We start from the raw sequence: 20283 nt of genomic DNA on the forward strand, positions 1-20283 counted from the left end.
CAGCAAGGAATTCTGACACCCAGTTAACAGCAGCAGCAGAACTACTTCCCCCACCTAGGCTGCTGAAATGCAGTGAGTGGGTGGGTGGACCTAACCAGGAATGGACTTCTGGGTGCAAGGGCTATGAGCTCATTCTATTCAGTTCTAGTTCTGAAAACAAATTTCTGGGTTCAGAATGCGCTCAGAAACACCCTGTTACTAAATTCTAACTCTATCTCATTTGTATTTGGTTCTGGTTGGTGGTTCTTGGGTTTCCAGTAAAAAAAAACAAGGTAGATCTGGGAAGCCTGAAGTCTGCCCATCCTTGGCATAAACTCTCAAAAGTTGACGGCTTCCAGGGGGGTGCATATTTTAATCTGTTGCAGCACAACCACCCATTGGGGCACTTGCCTTATTTCTGTGAATGTAAGTTGTTTTAAACTGCTTTCAATATTGTGTTCTAATTGTTGTAACCCGCCCTGGGGCCTTGGGTCGAAGGGCAGGTGAATATCGTCATCAAAATCATCATGGTAAAGACTCAGCAGATTTAGAACAGGAACTTACTTCATCTGTTGCATAAAGTGCCCTTGGCACGGAAGATGGGAAGTTATAAACAGTGGGACCAAATCATTAGACTGCAAAAAGCACGGCCTGTAACCATTCTTTGTAAAGTTTAAGATAAGCAGAGTGACCCCTTGTGACAGCAGTTAGTGGTGATAGCACAACCAGCTTACCTTTGACCCTGTAGTGTGGAACAGGAAACCATTGTCTGAATTGAAGCCCAAAAGAATACCGCAAAATTTCTAGTGTGAGCCAGGTCTTTATCTCCCCACCCCTTGTTGGCCACATTTGACAGGCTGCACATTTGACAGCCCTGCACTGCTCTTTAAAGCGCCTGTTAACACAGGTAATAATAATAATAGTAATTAATAATAATAATTTATTTGTACCCTGCCCATCTGGCTGGGTTTCCCCAGCCACTCTGGGCAGCTTCCAACAAAGATTAAAGGTACATTAAAAAGTTTCAGTGAGCAAAGTGGGGCTGTTTGCAAAAGCACTTTCAAACAACCCTACAGTTCACTTTGAAGCAGCACCCCACAGAACTGAAGTCTCCTCTCAACAACTGTGAACAGAGACTTCAGTCCTGTTCCCTATCTTTGAAACATTTTCTGACAGCTGCACTGTTTCATCATACATGTATATATGATGCAGGAGATCTGTGATCAAATATCTGTTGCTCATAAAGCCCAACGTCAAAGACCTGGTGAGGCTACTGAAGACTTCCCCCTCCCCTTACACCTCGCTCTCACACACACTATTTCTTTTGTTTGGGAACACCATGTTTGCCGGAGTTACCAACTCTTTGTGGCCCAGGCTGGAGAAACTATTGTGAGCAGCACATAAACAATGCAATCAAGCACACGCCGCAACCCACCTTATGGGCTATGACAGAAGTCTTCTTCCAATTCTAATCATAGCTGTCAACCTTCCCTTTTTTTGCGGGAAATTCCCTTATTCCAGCGCCGTTTCCCACTGCTTCCGGCTGCTATCCCGGATTGTTAGATATCCTGTAGACTGTCCCCGGGATAGGTGAGGCTGCTGATCCCTTATTTTCAAATCTGAAAGTTGACAGCTATGATTCTAATTTGCAGGGGGGAGGAACCTATGAATGCCTAGGAAGGTCTCTGGGGGTGCATGTGCCCCCCTGCTTGCGCCCCCTGGTTCAGGTAATCAAAGAGTGTGCACACACTCGCTCATTCTACAAGGTATATACTGTATTTTTCGGCCTATAGGACGCACCTAGTTTTTTGGGGGGGAAATAAAGAAAAAAAGTTTATTCCCCCAATGCTGGCTCGGGGGAAGCCGGAGCTTCCCTAGCCCCCAGAACAGGCAGCTCTCCGCAAGCCGTGGGAGGGCTCCCGCGGCTTGCGCAGAGCTACCTGAAGCCTGGGCTCGACTGCTCAGCGCGCCCAGGCTTTGGGATGCAGGCAGCTCTCCGCAAGCCGTGGGAGCCCCTCTCGCTCTCCAGGCTTCAGCAAAAGCCTGCATTCACCCCATAGGACGCACACACATTTCCCCTTCATTTTTGGAGGGGGAAAAGTGCGTCCTATAGGGCGAAAAATACAGTATGTTGGTCTGCCCAATGCTCAGTAGCCAGTTTACTAATTTAGAGGAAGAGGAGGGAGTGGAGTTGTGTCATACATCTCATGTTTCTCCTGGTGAGCGCAGAAGTCTTGCCTTCATCCTATCGAAAGATGCTGCCTTCTGACTGGGCTCTCATACTCTTCCCCAGATCTCAGGAGATCGGTTGCTCAAGGCTACTCCTTCCAGACCTTTTGTTGTCCTGACCACAGACTGTCATCACGTGGTCAGAGAGGCCTTGGTCCTGTAACCCTGGCATGGAGAGATGTGCTGATCTTGGGCTGTTCTCCTTGGGCTGTTTGCAAACTGCCAGAGGCCTGGCTGAGAGGTGTTCCTTATAATTCCAAAGGGATTAGGCCTCAGCCAGTTTCGTTTTGCAAGGTTTGTAGCAAATGTTCCTGCATGGGATCTTCAGGCAGCTGTGAAATGCCAAGTTCTGTAAGGAAGTTGGTGTCACCTTGCCTGTTGCATCTTTCCTCACTGCTGAGTAGCAAACAGTCTAAGCTAAACCTTCACTTCTCACCTTCACAATTTAGAACGGATTCGTATTATGCTGATGGCATTAAAAGACTTAAGGAGGCTGAAGGTACAGTGTTGTAGAAATGTAAAGGCAGCTTATAAAGAAAAGATCGAAAAGCTTCTGAGTTGAGAATCATGACCACAGGCTTCTCCTGTGTACTCTTGAGGCAATCTTTATTTTGAGTCTGCTGTTAGCCCTTTGGGGAAAAGACAGGCAGGACTGGTAGCAGACTTTGTGCATTAGACCAGGAAAAGTACATGGGGAGAAAGGGCAAAATTAGCAGTCCCCCGCAACTGTTGTGAATTTAGGAAAAAGCTGCTGAGAGACCAAAGCGCACACACCTCCCATGTAATGTTTAGCTTGGCCCTAAGGTTTGCTGTCCAAAGCAAAGTTTGTAAAGTACAAAAGCAAAGTGAAAAACAACCCAGTTATATTCAGCTGTTAAGGCAAGGAGTCAATGAGGAAAGAGGTTGGATGCCTACTTTCAACTTCTGTGATTAAGGGGAAGTCAGACAGTTTCCCTGCTGGGCTCCTGTAATTAACTGTAAGTACCTGGAACAAATTACCTGGAGGCCAATGCAAGATGTTAATACACAAGCACTACTTTAATATCAGATAGTTTCTTCCATAATTTAAAAGATATCCAGGGTAGAATTCTGCATAAGCTGGGGATTTGAAACGAAGATCTGTAAAGCTAATGCTGTCTTCGGTTTTTTGCTCAGAATTTCCTCCACTTCTTTCGTTACCCTTTCCGTGCTTCTAAACCAAACAAGGTAGTGTTCCTTCCCAAATGAGGTTTCCCCAACAGATCCGAGAGCTGGATTTAGTTTGTCAACTTTCAAGATTTACCTTTTGCTATCAGGATCTTACAACCACCCGGACGGCTGATTCATTCAGCCATTCTCACGACCATTTTATTGGAAACCTGTATTTTTAAATTTTATTTTATTTTATAAGCAATATTCTTATTTTTCTTTCTCTGTATAAAACCATGCTGTTAAGTACCATATTATTCGCTCTATAAGATGCACTCCCAAAATTAAGGGGAAATGTGTGTGCATCTTATGGAGCGAATGCAGGCGATAGTAACACGATGCCTCTGAAGCGCAGTGGGGCTTCGGGTTGCTTTTGCTGAAGCCTTGTGCACACCAATCCCTCTTGCTCTCCTGGCTTCGCTGGAGAGGTGCTGCGCAGCTTTCCCTCTCTGCGCAGCACCCCTTCAGCGAAGCAGGAGGAGAAATGGAAGGGGCTCCGTTTCTCCTGCTGCTTTGCTGAAGGGGCGCTGTGCAGAGAGGGAGAGATTCCCCCCCCCCCTTGTTCTCCCCCTCTAAAACAAGGTGCGTCCTATGGTCGGGTGTGTCCTATAGAGCGAAAAATACAGTAATGTACTCTATGTTCTTCCCTATGTTCATTCCCCATCCCCATGGCTTCAGACTTTCTGGAGTTTTCTGATTTTGTCTACAATCTACCCTAGCAAACTACCCTACCCTACCCTACATTTCAGGTATGACGCAGTCATTTTTGCTTAATGGTTTTCTGGTGGTGAGATAGCAGTGGTGGCACACAGTCTGTGGTCTTCCCATGCCTAGTAAAGCTCCCAATTCCTCCTCCTGCTGAAAAAGTTGCTTGTGTTCCCACTCCGAGTTTGTCATTTGACTTTAGCTAAGTTTACTTCACAATGAAATTAAATGCTGCTTCTGTATTGCCTTTTCAACAAATGCGAGCCGTGTGGGAAGCCGCTCCAAGGTACATCAGATATTGGAGAAGAGGGGGAAAACTAGACTCGATTTGTGATGGTGATAAATCCCGTATATATGTGGATTCTATTTGTTGTGGAGAAACATCAACTTTAATAACCGTTTCCGAACAATTTCAGTGTAATGGGATCCGATGACATGATGTGTGAGATGGATGTTCCTAGTCGCTGTTTTTGCGAGACACTTGTTGCGTGTTGTTGCTTGCTGTGCTACTTGATCTGCTTGAGAGAGCACATCATTTATATGGATACCATTCACTCCTGCTTAAGTTAATTACCAAGACCATGCTGGACAAAGAATGGATGTGTCAATCCATGGCTGCTTTGTTATTTATGCCTGGGTGCTTTCCCATCCGTGGGTTTTAATGCACATTAATGCAGGATTGGGTTGGACGATAACATATTAAAAGAAGTGAAAATGTGTTTTATGAAAGAAAGGGGAGTTTAAGGTAGAGGTCCATCTTGTCGCTAGGGTAGATTGTATCTTGAAAACTATGGGAGTCTGATGACAATCAGTACAGCTCCTTGGAGTTTCGCACAGTTAAACAGATGTCTTGCGGCTGCTTCAGACACTTTTGCTACACAGGAACGCATGGAGGTGATTGGTGTATGCTGTCATTTGTGAAACTATTCTGTCTTGTGCTCTGCAGCTTTTAAATTGGTGCATGCAGCAAAGTGTACTTTGCACAACTGTTAAATAGCCCACAGCACAGTCCCTACCCCAATGCCCTGTATGCTGGTTCTGCGTGAAGCATCCTTAAAAGCAATGCCTTTGAGTGCAGTCCACAAGAGGGCAATATTGGTGTCTCCAGTACAAGTGATGAAAGAAACAGAAGCAGCTGTGAAGCCCGAAGGATTTTGGTGGCACTCCTTGAGAGATTTATCAAATCATTTGTCAAGTCATCACCTCTGAATACCACTTGTTGGGAATTGTGGGTGGCGAGAGCTATGGTGCTGAAGTTCTGGTTGTGAGCACCCCATAGCCATTGGGTTGGCCGCTGTGGGAAAAGGATGCTGGACTAAATGGGCCTTTGGCCTGATCCAGCAAGATCGGAGATTCTGTTCTCATCTGCTCTGGGATGTTTTTCCTCTGAAGAAGAGAAGGTTCGAAGCATGCCACATAAAATGCAGACGGTAACTGCATTTCCCAGTTCTCAAAATCAACGAACGGTGAGGTCAACCTGCGTCTTGATTATGCCACTTCCAATTAAAGATGGGGAGTTCACATGAAGATAAATTCTCCAATTAAAAACAAAAGAACAACCTTACAAAATGGAAATATAACATGTTGAGGAGAAGGCTAGCTTAGAACCCATCTCCTTTATATCTTATTATTTACGTGCGCATTGTTGGTGGGGTAGCGGTGGAAGAAGGGGCTACTCCATCATGTGAGTGAGTCCCCTTTTAGTAGTCTGAAGTTTAACAGTCTACTAGGCACAAGGTTATCTCCCTAGCCGCTTCGTGAGCACTAGAGCTATCAACGGCCTTCTTGAGGTTGCTTTTTTTGTTTTTGTTTGGTGTATTCCATCTGATAACATTTTCCAGTAGAATATTTTCAATCCATTAAGGTTAACAATGCATACAGTCCTCTGAGTTCGCACAGGACTCGTTTTGCTCTGGATTCTCCCACCACAAGCACATGCAAGGGAATTATTTGGCTTGTGCTGTGAGGTAATGGAGAGAGATCTAGAATTTTGCTCCCAGTGGCAGCTCAGCTGAAGTGGGTACCACTTAATTTTCTGTTGAATTGCTGTGTAGGAGTAGTTCTATTTCTGCAAGCCACTCGGAGCACTTGGCTTGGGCAGAAGAGGCAGGAGATGAATGGTGATATATTTATAAAGAAATACATTTAAAACCACAGACACGTGCTGGAACATGATGTGTTCATAATCTCTCTGCTGATTAAGGACAATGGATTAAAAAAAAATCTATTATTTATACAGAAGGAAAAACCAGAACCTAGATATGTTGTGTGCTGGGCTTTTATTTTAACACGCCTGTGTCTCTGATTGAACTCTAGATCAGCCTTCCTCAACCTGGTTCCCTCCAGATGTCTTGCATTGCAACTTGCATCATCACTGACCGTTGGCCATGCTGGCTGGCACTCTTGGGAGATGTGGTCCAAAATGTGTGGAGGACACCAGGTTGGGGAAGGGTGCTGTAGATGTTCCTTAGAAATCAGATTGCCCTGGGAGGAGGAGCTTCATTTGATTCTAGAACCACTTTCTAACATCAAATTCTATATCCAGGATCATGCTGATGTAATTCTACTGCAAGCATTCATCATCATGAGAGACAAGATAGTGTTATAATCTCTGGTGTAGTTAAATTTTCATGCTCTGTGCCAGAACATGAAAGGTACCCACATAGATTATGGAACACAGTTTCAGTAAATAGCATTCTTCTTCATTCAGATCAACAAAGACTTAATCTTTGATCCACTTCCTTGTCACTGTAAAATTGTTCCAGCACGGGGAGATAAATTCATTAGCAAATTGGTGGATTTGCTGGTGATATCTCGTTTAGCCTTTATCTTTGGCAACAGATATATTGGCCTTGACATCAAAGGCATCCAGCCTGTGCAAAACTTTCTTGCATAAAAGAAAATTGCAAAGGAATGTGGACGCTGATCCTCTGTCAAACTGTGCAGAACTTCTTTAATTTCTTACCTTTTCAAAGCCCAAGAGTGTACTTCTGCTTGTGAATTTTGATCATCTCAGAGACTCTAGGCTTTTTACTGTCTGCTTTTTGTTCTAGCCCAATACCTTGAAAGTGGAATTGAATGTAAGAGTGTGTAGCGAATTGGCAAACAGCAAAAAGGCCAGCCTGTACAAACTACTGAGCTTCTCCAAACTTGGGGCTCTGCATCCTCAATTCCCAATACAGTCAGTGTTGTCTTCAATGGCATTTATCACCATATGGCAATTGGTTCCCTGGAGGTGATAGAAACTCAGCATGCTTCTGTTCAAATATCATACTGACAGTCAAATATTATGTTAGTTAGGGAATTTTTTATTTTTTTAAGACCCACAGAACTGTTCCTCAGTATGCATGCTCTCCTGATTAGCTAGTATTTAATCCACTGGGGAAAGTAAGAAATCAAGTCGTCGTCGTCGTCGTCATCATCATCATCTTTGTACCCTATCCATCTGGGCTGCTTCTAACAAATATAAAAGCCTAATAAAACATCAAACATTAAAAATTTCCCTATACAGGGCTACCTTCAGATGTCTTCTAGAAGTTGCATAGTTATTCTTTCCACAGGGTGGGTGCCACTACTGGGAAGGCCCTCTGCCTGAATCCCTGTAAAAGGCTGGTTCGGGGGCAGTGCCCCACTTCCCTGAATAGAGCAGCCTCCGCTGGGTTCCAGCATTCTTTGAAGGAAGCCATGGCTGTTTAATGTGGTATGATCCTGCTCTAACTGTACAGTGCAGATAGGCCTAAGTGGTTTATGGCTTCACATATTGGATAGTGCACCACTTTGGGGTCATTTGGATATGAAGTATACGGATTTTGAAGCACTCCCATTTTGCTTGCAGGCTTGACCCTTGGTCTCATCCAGTTTCCTTTTTCCCTTGCACACTGTTGACAATAACAGTGCAGCCATCTCTCAAAAGTCCTAAAATTTTGGTGCAGACAAAAGGAAATATATTGGCAAATTGTAATGCTATAGGTGCTTTCAATGCTGAAACTTATTTCACAAGTTCATAGTTTTAAAACCAATGTAGTGTGTGCACACTCAGAGGATGACCTCCAAACCATCCTAAATATCTTCACAGAAGCTTACGAAAAGCTTGGCCTATCACTAAACACCCAAAAACCCAAAGTGCTGCACCAGCAAGTACGAAACAACCCCTCTGCAGCGCCACAAATCCAACTGAACTGTGTAACGCTGGAAAATGTCAACCACTTTTCCTGTCTGGGCAGTTATCTTTCCACAAGGGCCGACATTGAAGCCGAAATCCAGCATTGCCTGAGCTCTGCAAGTGCAGCTTTCTCCTGATAGAAGTGCAGAGTGTTTGAGGACCGGGACATCCACAGGCAAACCAAAATGCTTGTTTACAAAGCTACTGTACTACCAACCTTACTGTATGCTTGTGAAACATGGACCACTTATAAACACCATCAACTCCTCGAAAGATTCCATCAACAGTGTCTCCAAAAAATTTTACACATCACTTGGGAAGACAGGCAAACTAATGCCAGTGTACTGGAAGAAGCAAAGATCACCAGTGTCAAAGCAATGATTCTTCAACATCAACTTCACTGGACTGCTCATGTTGTTTGAATGCCTGATGATCGTCTTCCAAAGCAACTACTCTATTCTGAACTTAAAAATGGAAAGCGTAATGCTGGTGATCAATAAAAGAGGTTTAAAGACTCTCTCAAGGCAAATGTAGTATAAAAATGTAGTATAAACACTGACAACTGGAAAACACTGGCCTGTGAGCGCTCCAATTGGAAAACAGTCTTTACCAAAGGTTACAGATAGGTAGCCGTGTTGGTCTGCCATAGTCAAAACAAAACAAAATTCCTTCCAGTAGCACCTTAAAGACCAACTAAGTTGGTCTTTAAGTAGCACCTTAAAGACCAGTAGCACCTTAAAGACCAACTGTGTATCTGAAGAAGTGTGCATGCACACGAAAGCTCACACCAAGAACTAACTTAGTTGGTCTTTAAGGTGCTACTGGAAGGAATTTTTTTTTTGTTTTTACCAAAGGTGTCATAGGCTTTGAAGACACTTGAACTCAGGACAAAAGGGAGAAATGTGCTAAGAGGAAGGCATGTTTGGCAAACCCTCACTGTGATCAACTTCCACTGGGAGACCTATGTCCCCACTGTGGAAGGACGTGTGGATCCAGAATTGGCCTCTACAGTCACCTATGGACTCACTGTTAACACCGTGTTTGTGGAAGATAATCTTACTTGGCTACGAATGATCGCCAAAGATGAAAACAGTCCTCCCTTACAAGATTTCACTCCTCACATTGATGATGATGATGATAATAATAATAATAATAATAATAATGCTTCATTTAAGAAAGGCATCATTTTAAAACAAACAAACAAACATTAAGTTATAAAGCATGGAATTAGAACTACTTCCTTGGAGAGAGACTGTTCCTTCAGCCTTCTGCTTGCCGAATAGCAGGTGGTGCAATTCATTATGGAAATGCACCCCAAAAGGCAATAATTATTTTTCATATTATCTCCGACAAGATCCCTGGCAGACAGGTTAACAGGTGGGGAGTGAAATAATTCAGAACCAAGCAAGGTAGGCTCACATATGGGACATGTATAAAATATGTATGAAATGAATTTTTTTTTCGTTTGCAGGTGAAAAACCGCTGACATTTCCCCTGTAATTTGAATAATGTGTACTGTATGCACTTTTGCTTTCCCCACTCCTGTTCATGCATTTTTAACTCCCACTGCACAAAGGAAAACTTTTGCTGTCTGGCCCTGCCAGCTGAACCTAAGAGTTCTGCTAACTATTCGCACACAGTCATAGCAGCATCTTGGTGTAGGATGGGCCAAGGGGATGCCAGGGGCAAGATAAGTGCCATAGCCAGAAATAATAAACTACAATGAACTTTTTGTGTCCAGCCCAACTGGTAACACTTTCTGTCGTGCAAACAAAATTGATCTGGTTCAGGGGTCAGCAAACTTTTTCAGCAGGGGTCCACTGTCCCTCAGACCTTGTGGGGGGCCGGACTATATTTTGGGGGAGGGGGAAATGAACGAATTCCTATGTCCCACAAATAACCCAGAGATGCATTTTAAATAAAAGCACACATTCTACTCATGTAAAAACACGCCAATTCCCGGACCATCTGCGGGCCAGATTTAGAAGGTGATTGGGCCAGATGATGCTTTTTACAAGAGCAACCAGATCATGGGTAGGCAAACCTGGGCCTTAGTTTGCCTACCCATGATCTGGTTGCTCTTGTAAAAAGCATCATTCACCTTGATGTATGATTTGTGGGGGTTTTGTTTTTCCATTGCTTATACTAATTCATTGTACAGTATTAGCAATCTTACTCTGTGATGTGACGAAACCTTTCCAAGCGCCCACCAGACTGCAAAGGCTTATTGCCTGACTGCCTATCCTTGTCATTTATTGAGTGTCATGCACATTACAGCAGCTGGAGAGCTCTCAAAAGCAGACACCTCTCCTTGTGCTCCCAGCAAGGCGTCCATCTGCACCACAGGCAACATTGAGGGGGTAGTGTTTTCCTTGCTGGAGAGACAAGCAAATTGCTGCTCCTGCTCCTTCCTTTTTTGTTTGGCAGCCTCTTTCCACTTGCTGCTCACATAAGAAGATGGCAGAGGACAGGCTGGGAAATGAATTGTAATTAGGTGTTCACAGCATCTCAGAAAGGCTATTGTGGAACTGGAAAAGCCCAATCAAAATGATCAAAAGCTGCAGCAGCTCTGTAATGAAGAAAGGTCACAACATTTGGGGCTTTAAAAAAGCTAATGGGGGGGGGGGATAAATTTCCATGGTGTGAAAAAGTAGAAAGTGTTTTTCTCCCTAATCCTAGAACCCGGGGTCATCCAATGAACTGGAGTAGTTAGCAATTCAGGATAGACAGAATTGTTTCACACAGCATGTAGCTGAACAGTGGAATTGGCTGCCCTAAATTGTGGTCACTCTAAAGGGAATTAGAGAGATTCCTAGAGACTAAGACTGTCCCCGTGGCTACAGAACCCAGGCACAGGCAAACCTGGCCCTCCAGGTGTTTTGGGACTACAATTCCCATCATCCCTGACCACTGGTCCTGCTAGTTGTAGTCCAGCAACAGCTGGAGACCCAAGTTTGCAACCAACTGCTCTAGGGTTGAGAGGCAATACTCTATTGGATACCATTTGCTGGAGGACATCTGCAGAAGCTTGTTGTCCTTGTGTCCTCCTTTTGGGCTTCTCCTTAGGCACCTGATTGGGGATGGTAGACTAGATAGGCCTTTGCTCTGATTCAGCAGAGCTCTTATGCTGTTGTTTGACTTTAAAGAAGTTGTGATCAAAGTTGGCACATTGAAGGATGTCTTAGGTAGGAGAAATAGCACCTGTCTTCGGGACAGGAGGTTGGCCCTGTTAAGAATTCCATTCTTCAGACAAGGAGCTTGGCAAAGGCTGATAGGGCTTTATTGAACTTCAGCCGTCTCTGGAGCAAGTTACTTACAAGCAGTTGTGATAATACAGTGCCTGCCCAATTTGTTGGGTTCAGTCTGTGCATTTTACAGTGGTGCCTCGGGTTACAGACCCTTCAGGTTACAGACGCTTCAGGTTACAGACTCTTCTAACCCAGAAATAGTACCTCGGGTTAAGAACTTTGCTTCAGGATGAGAACAGAAATCGTGCTGCAGTGGCACGGCAGCAGCGGGAGGCCCCATTAGCTAGAGTAGTACTGCAGGTTAAGAACAGTTTCAGGTTAAGAACAGACCTCCAGAACGAATTAAGTACTTAACCACTGTATTTGTTTTTAGTTCTGCTACGTAAACTGCTTTAATGCTAAGAAAAGCATGGTGAAAATACCTTTTAAATATATGGCACAACATCACACAGCAAGGAACACTTGCTTTGTTTCTGGTTTTGAGTGTAAAGTTTGCCTCTTGCCCTAAAATGGGACAATGTGGATTTCTTCATATTATTAAAATGTTAAGAACAGCTGAAGTTGGTTCTCCATGATATGTTGCTTCACAATCTACCGCTTTCTAACTGTAGGATAGAGAGGGCCCCCTTCTCTGCTTTCGTCCTGTTTCTTTTTAGTTAATTGTTCACAGAAAAAAAAAAATTCAGCAGGCCCACACTGTGGGCAGGCATGGTACTGCCTGGTGACCTGTCTTCAAAGCCACGCTTAATAATGAATGCTTTTTGCATTGTATCAAAAGCACCGTATCTCTTCAAATTGGCCTGTAGAGATTTCTGTAGATTTCTCATTAGAGAGAATATTGAATGAAGGCTCAAGTTATCTATCTAAAAAGTCAAGGTTTTGCCAAGAAATTAGGAGTCTTGGAAATAGACCAAAATCCTGAAACTTTCCAACTACATATTGGACCCAAGTGAACCTTAGATTAATTAAAACCCAAATTTTAGCATGGCTCTTTCTTCTATGCCACCCCCCCCCCACAATAACCTAAAGTGAAGGGGGGAAATGGAGTTCCATATGGAGAAATAAATACTGATCTCTTACAACATAAACCAGACATACACTGAGATCTCTTGCTCTGGAGATCTGTTCTGAGAAGAGTGGTTATTAGCATGCTTTGTAGTCTCATCCGATTGTTTATGCAGTGCTTTGTTCAGGTGTTAAACCAGTCTGCCAGTCTGCCTTTTGAAGACCTCATGAAGACTCATTTTGTGCAAAATAAAGCTGCCGGATTTTGACTGGACCAGCTTTCGACAACTGAGGTGTGTGTGTTTTAGGACCCACCATATTCATCTGAATAAAATCAGTTTAAATAAATTACAAGCCTGTTATATATATTGTTGTAACCTGTCCTGGGACCTTATGGTGAAAGGCAGGCAAGAAATCCGATTAGTGATGATGACGACGAGGAAATAGTTTCACTGGATACCTGTTTGCTTATGAGCTCATTTCGAAATTCTGGCACTTACTTGTTTTAAAGCCTTGAATGGATTGGGAATCCAATGAACTGCCTTTTTGCATGCCATTCTGCTTCAGCTCTAAGATAATTCCTGAGGCCCCCCATAGCCCCATCCATGGAGAGGCTCAGTCACCTAGATACAGAGGGGTTGTTTGTTTGTTTGTTTGTTTGTTTGTTTGTTTGTAGCATTGTGGAATACCCTCTGTGAGAAGACTCTCCCTATACCATCTTGTTGACTTTTTAGGTACCAGGGTAAAACTTTTTCTTTGTCCTCTCAGTCATTTTAAGTATCAGTGTCTTGTCTTTCTTTTTCTGCTTGCTATTAATGTTCTGCATTTCAATCCCCTAGCTATAGTTTTAGTTTTTATAAACCATCCCGTAACTTATTCCAATGAATGGAAGTCTATTAAAAATATCTTAAATCAGAGACAGGGAACCTGTGGCCCTCAGGATGTTGTTGGGCAGCAACTCTCAGCATCCTTCACTGTTGGCCATGCTTGCAAGGGCTGATGGGTGTTGGAGTCCAAAAACATCTGGGAAGCCACAGCTGTTCCATCTGTGTCAGTCTGCAAAAAGAGGCATCTAGAATTCTGCAGAACAGCTGCATCCTTCCCACCCCACCACAAAAGAAACCCAGCTTCAACCTTTACTTGAGAGTTTTAGATAGACAGAAACGTCTTCTCCACTGGCACATTCTCACAAATGTGTGAGAAATAAGCTTTCCACATGTGAGTTAGATCACAGAAGCTGGCTTCTGTTGTCAGGCCTGTTTTGTTAGCAAGAGGCCAGCAAGCATTGACAACTTCTCTCCTTCAATCTCTGTTTTGTTTTTTATTACTTGTCTTTAACAGCAGGGCCACTCACTGCCTGAAATAAAGGACAGTTTGGCCGAATGTCTTTCTGAATTGGCCAGGTTTTCATGATTTCTCACCCTGTCCAATTGCAGAACTTAATCTGGAAGGGAATTGTATCCACCGCCTGCCAGAAGAGGTCCGAACCCTGCTGCACCTGAGAGTCATCAACCTGTCCAGGAACAAATTTAGTCACTTTCCAGAACAGCTGACCTCTTTGCCAGCTCTTGAAACAATCAACCTAGAAGAGAATGAGATTGCAGGTAAGAGACTGCACTGTATCTGCGCATCCAAGGACTTCTCTGTTGCAACTGTGGAGTAGCGAAGATCTTGCATTAAAACTTACTCGTATGTTCAGTGCAACCTTGTATTTAAGCACTAGCCTGGTAGCCAGCCGTGAAGAGGAATTGCCTGCAAGCAATAGTATTACAGTTGCTATTACTGGGCCCCATACTGTATCTTCCAAACTCTGCCATGAGCAACTTTTCATAATTAAGCAATTTTGTGAGTTTCATAGGACGTCTCATGACTTAAGAGAATGCTTTGCATTGAACTTGCGATTGAAGGGTCTGTCCTTGCTAAGGAAACGGCACTTTTGCTCAGCAATAATATTCTCATCACTGTTTTTTTTTCTAACCTGAAAGCATTAGAGCTACACTTTCAAAAAAGAAGTTATGCTATTTGCATTCATTAATACTGTATAAGTATTTCTCCTTTTACTTTTCTGTGCTGTTTCAGCTTTCCCCCCCTTTTTTTGAAAACGATTCATAATCGTTTTTTAAAATGAAAATTCCTTTGAAGAGCAAACTAAGTCTAAGAAATTGGACTCCCTCAGGTCACATGCTTCCCTTTGGAACTGAATAATGAGCAGAATATGCCGCTCGTTTTTATTTTTCTGGAAGCGAGTCATCTTTTAGAAGACTTTTTTCCCCTTTGCCAGCCAGGTGTAAAAACTGTTCATTGCACCTGTATGTTTTCTACTGTAGAACTAATAGGAGCTTCAGGATAGGTATAATGGGTGCATTTATGTAAGAGAAATGAACAGCTGCTCAATTAAATTTGGAGGCCCTTGTGACTGCTCTTAGATTAATAATAATAATAATAATAATAATAATAATAATAATAAATAATTTATTATTTATACCCTGCCCATCTGGCTAGGCTTCCCCAGCCACTCTGGGCGGCTTCCAAAAAAATATTAAAATACTGTAATACATCAAACATTAAAAGCTTCCCTAAACAGAGCTGCCTTCAGATGTCTTTTAAAAGTCTGGTAGTTGTTGTTCTCTTTGACATCTGGTGGGAGGCCGTTCCACAGGGAGGGTGCCACTACCGAGAAAGCCCTCTGCCTGGTTCCCTGTAACATGGCTTCTCACAGTGAGGGAACCACCAGAAGGCCCTCGGTGCTGGATCTCAGTGTCCGGGTAGAACGATGGGGGAGGAGACGCTCCTTCAGATAAAACTTAAAGAGATCTCCTACAGGTTGTTTGGTTAGATCCTGAGAAGATTTAGTGGAATACTAGAACTGGCAAGTCTAAATTGAGGCTATAATAATAAACGTAGATGATGTGATTATTGCTTGCTGCCATACCAGCTTTTCATGCTTTCTGCACATAATCATTGGATAGGCAGGGGGGGGGGGAGGTTTTAGTTGTGTTCATCATATTAATTACTTATAAGCTTATGTCTAAGTATAAGGCTCTTATAAACTTGGGCTGCAGATCAGAGCACTCCCAGGAGCTTCTGTTGCAAGCCATCATTCAGCTGTGCCCTGCAGGGATGTTTATCCTCAGTACCAAATTCAAGGATCTTGGATTTGGGTCCAGGGTGGGGAGCCTGTCCCTTGCAGTCTTTTAAAAAAATTCTGTCCGTTCCAGGTAAAGCTTGCAACAGCGACCTGACTACAAAGACAAGTAGTACAATACAAACACTTAGAAATATACACAGACTGCCCCCCACCCCAAATTTCCTCCAAGGTCAAAGGAGCAGAAAAGATGAGGAGCCAGGCAGGAGCATACAGCTGCAGCACCCATCTTTGCTGCATGTTGAGGCTGCATGGTAGGAGGAGGAAATGCATAGAAACCTCTGCTGACTGAGAGGCAGGAAGGGGTTAACGCTCCAAGCTGTTATATATGCTCCCCATCAGAGCTTCTTCATTACTGAAGCACCCACTCTTATTCTAGCTTCAAGCTCCAGGGCAAGGGAAACATTAGACATTTGCCAAGTGGGGTGTTTCCCCACCCCCCCTCTCCCCCAAGTACTTGCAAACATCCTCGAGCATTTGTGAGTACTGGAAATAAATGCTTGCATGGTTCTTGAACCAAAGGCAGAGATGTCATTTGCATTCCTAGCTGTGATCTAGGATAGCTCACTGTGCCGTGCTATCACTACAGAGATAGACTCCGATTGATATACAAAGCCCCTGGATATTGGAATAGCTGCTTAGATAAACTGGAGATTTCAGATGAATAACTTTATTGCACGTTAATTTTGTGTCAGTGGTGATCTACTCCTTCGGGTGTGGACGGGCAGTGAAGCTTGACTTCCCCGTTCTCAGCTTGCCAAATGTTTTTATTTTATTTTGGAAGTATAAATTAATGAACTAATTAAATCTGAGTTGTTTTTTTTAAAAAAGGGAGAATGGGGGAAAATCATCTTTATTGCGCTCGACTGGCTGCTTGCTGTACACTTAGTTTTTTCTGTGTTTTTTCACTCTTTTTTTTTTAGTTTCTAAACACGGACACATCTTTAATATCACAAAACGAAATCAGCTGGCATCTCAAAATGCCAGAGAGAAGTGACAGGCAATTAATTCATAGATTAAAGGGAACAGGGACTTGTCAGTGTGAATTTGAAAATAAATTGGTCTCAGATGTAGCATAGGGAGCCTCATGGATGATCAATACCAAAATGTTTTATCTCCTGCTTTACAGATAACAGAAAAATATATATTGGCAAAGCTGTCTGTCAGGCTTGTATTGATAAAAATGGTCAGGAGGCAGTAAGAAACAATAAAAAAGTGTGTGTATATGTGTACACGCACAATAAAGCATCATTTTCAAGTCGTTTTTTGGTTGTGCAACATGGCAATTGTAAGCATGAGGTATGAATTCGTATGCCCTAGTTAAAATCTCAGTTCATACATGAATTCACTGGGCAGCCTTTAGGCAAACCACTATTTTTTCGACTTCCCACATGGCATGTTTGTGGATTAACACTGGCCTAACTCGAGCTTGTCTTACAGGCATCTGGTGACTTTTAAAGTCAGTGGGTATGTGGATCATGTCCTTATACACCAGGAATGGGGAACCGGATCCAAGTCCCACAGTGACCTGCCCTTCAGCTGGCAACCTGTATGATGCCAGGTGTGGGACCAGTGGGTGTGGCTTGGCCCAAGCCCACTTAGGCACCCAGGTTAGAGGTTCCCAACCCCATAATATAATGTAGTCACTAGTTGGCCCTTGTAGCTGCATGAAGTTGGGTGGTGGGGTCCTGTTCCTGTTCCCTTCCTGCTGGAGAAAGTCAGTACAGTTATTGTCTAGCTTCCTGACTGGCATGTCCTCTAAGCTCCCAGAGCAGCCACTGCCTAGTCCTCAGGAAGATTAGGAAGGCTGCAGGGCAGGACTCCGTGATTTGTGCCATTGAAGAGCTGGGCTGTCCTGTCCTGTCCAATACCACTCCACAGCGAGACTTGGCTGTGTCAGCAAGGTACGCTTCCTTCTCTGGGGAGGGGAAGAAGTGCAGGCTTGCTCTTTGCATGCGGGATAAACTCGCAGCCCCTTCTGCCAGGGCGGCTGCTGCTTGGTCACTCCTGGCAAAGTCCATCTCTCTGCCTGGCTGCTACAGCTGCCATGAAATAAACTCAGTGGCTTCTGTGCCCAGGCTAGGTAGCTGGCTGGAGTTCGCAAATTAGGAAGTGACAAACTCCACACTTTCTCCACTCCAAAGAAGAAGAGGAAGGAACATTTGGGACACACAGCAGAGGAGGAAGAGGTGGCAGTGCGCTGCGGCAGGCGCATAGGGGCAGGCAGCAGGTGCGCAGTGGTAGTGGAGGAGGAGGAGGCGGCTGACAAGGAGGCGGCAAGTGGCGCACTTCTTGGAGGCCCGGTCTGCTGCCTCTCCCAGCTTTCTGGAACCTGCCGTCCTGAGGCCACTGCCTCGCCTTGCCTCATGGTTGAGCCAAGGGTTTCCATTCTGTGGTCCATGACTCTATATTTTCCTTTTGGCCTCTTTTTATTGGTCCATCTCCGCAGGTGATCCTGACATGGGAAGCTGGTTTGACCTGTATATGAACAGGCCAAAGGCAGCCTCTGGCAGCCCACCATTAATATTCCAAGCATTGATTAAATTCTAATACTTAATAAAATCCAGGAATTGTGGGTGTCTTTCACCCACAAACCCTGGCTCCCACGATCTCCTAACAACAGTGATAAAAAGCCCCGCTTGACAGTGTTCATGGTCACATTTCCCCAGTGAACGGCTCACATTTGGAAGACCCGGTTGCTTTCCCGAAGAACAAGGACAGCCACGTCTCATTGTGATGAGAATATTTTTGACTACATTATCTGGCAGTGACTAATTGATGACCTTTTCCCTCCCACCACTTCAGCTTAATAATTAAACAGCAGATAACCTGCTGGGCTGACAGTGGCCTTAAAAATATTTATTAAAAAGTTTTTATTTTTAAAGAGACGTTTTTAAGGTTCCTGCCAATCTAGCAGGCTATCTGCTGTTTAATCATTGATATGTCTTATTAATCTAAGCTTCCGAGAACCCAATTTTAATTTAGTTCAGTCCTGGGGAGGGAGGTCTGGGATCAATATTTGGAACCTCTAAGGTTGAAACTTTGCCCAGTTCAGCAGGAACTACTTGTTGTAGGATTTTTACATAGGAATGCAAACAAGGACCCTCTGGAGCTCTGGAAATGCTCAAGATAGCAATACCCTTGGTTATAATTAATAAATGCTATTGTTGCTGGTGTTTGTTACATCGGTGTGCACAACACTTTCCAGAGTACATGAATATAGGACCCTCCGTATACAGTCTCAAGTTCAACACAGGGAAGGCAACAGATGGAAGAGATTTGGGTATTTGCTTATTTCACATGATTAAACAAGCATGCTTCACTAGACCATTTGTTTTTTGAGGAAAAGCTCCCATCCACTGAAAACTGGTGCAGGTCCTCGCTTCAGACCAGGGTTGTTCTGGATTGGGGGCCCCCAACTGCGTCCTCTCCAAAATAAAAATAGGCTAAGCATATTTGTTTATACACGTAACTGAATGCACATGTGTTTTGGCCCTCAGTAACACTTGCACTAATTTGGGTTTAGTTCAGTGAGGCAGGCAAAGCCAATGTAATGCCCACCTCAGGTTGTTGGACTATAGCTCCCATAATAATAATAATAATAAATTTTATTTATATCCCGCCCTCTCCAGCAGAAGCCGGGCTCAGGGCGGCTAACAACACTAAAGTAGTGCAACATTATAAAAACATTATAAAAATTAATTAAAATCAAAATTGATGGCAACCATAAACTAAAGTTCTGTAAAGATTGCCAAAGGAGGGAGTCAGGCTGTGCCCTGGCCAAAGGCCTGGTGGAACAGCTCTGTCTTGCAGGCCCTGCAGAAAGATGTCAGGTCCTGCAGGGCCCTAGTCTCTTGTGACAGAGCGTTCACCCAGGTTGGAGCCGCAGCCAAAAAAGCCCTGGCTCTAGTTGAGGCCAGCCTAACCTCTCTGTGGCCTGGGACCTTCAAAATGTTTTTATTTGAAGACCGTAAGTTCCTCTGTGGGGCATACCAGGAGAGGCGGTCCCGTAGGTACGAGGGTCCTAGGCCATATAGGGCTTTGAAGGTTGAAACCAGCACCCTAAACCTGATCCTGTACTCCACCGGGAGCCAGTGCAGCTGGTATAGCACCAGATGAATGTGATCTCGCAGCGAAGACCCCGTAAGGAGTCTCGCTGCGACATTCTGCACTTGCTGGAGTTTCTGGGTCAGTCTCAAGGGCAGCCCCACGTAGAGCGAGTTACAATAATCCAGTCTGGAGGTGACCGTCACGTGGATCACAGTGGCTAGGTCAGGCCGAGAGAGGTAAGGAGCCAACTTGCTTAGCTTGGCGAGATGAAAAAATGCCGCCTTTGTTATAGCTGCAATCTGCGCCTCCATGGAGAGGGAGGTATCAAAGATTACACCCAAACTCTTAACAGAAGGTGCTGGCACTAATTGCACCCCCGCAAGAGATGGGAGTTGCCCCCCCAATCCCATATCGTCCCGTCCCAGCCAGAGGACCTCTGTCTTCGAAGGATTTAACTTCAACCGGCTCCCACGTAATCATCCAGCCACAGCTTCCAAGCATCTGATCAGTGTGTCTGGGGCCGAGTCAGGATGGCCATCCATCAACAGATAGAGTTGGGTGTCATCAGCATA

At 44.1% G+C, this 20283-nt stretch overlaps 1 protein-coding gene across 3 annotated transcripts in view; it reads left to right on the forward strand.

Annotated features, from left to right (window-relative positions):
* The window catches only part of LRRC20 (leucine rich repeat containing 20), an 82613-nt gene that overhangs the window by 19685 nt on the left and 42645 nt on the right, over positions 1-20283 (forward strand). For all 3 annotated transcript variants that reach the window (XM_083740802.1, XM_083740800.1, XM_083740801.1), the window contains exon 4: positions 13953-14120. In XM_083740802.1, the coding sequence (XP_083596928.1) occupies positions 13953-14120 (168 nt within the window). The remainder of the gene's footprint in view (positions 1-13952; positions 14121-20283) is intronic.

Source organism: Podarcis gaigeae (assembly GCF_964106915.1).
Source record: "Podarcis gaigeae genome assembly, chromosome: 5".
Taxonomy (NCBI): Eukaryota; Metazoa; Chordata; class Lepidosauria; order Squamata; family Lacertidae; genus Podarcis; species Podarcis gaigeae.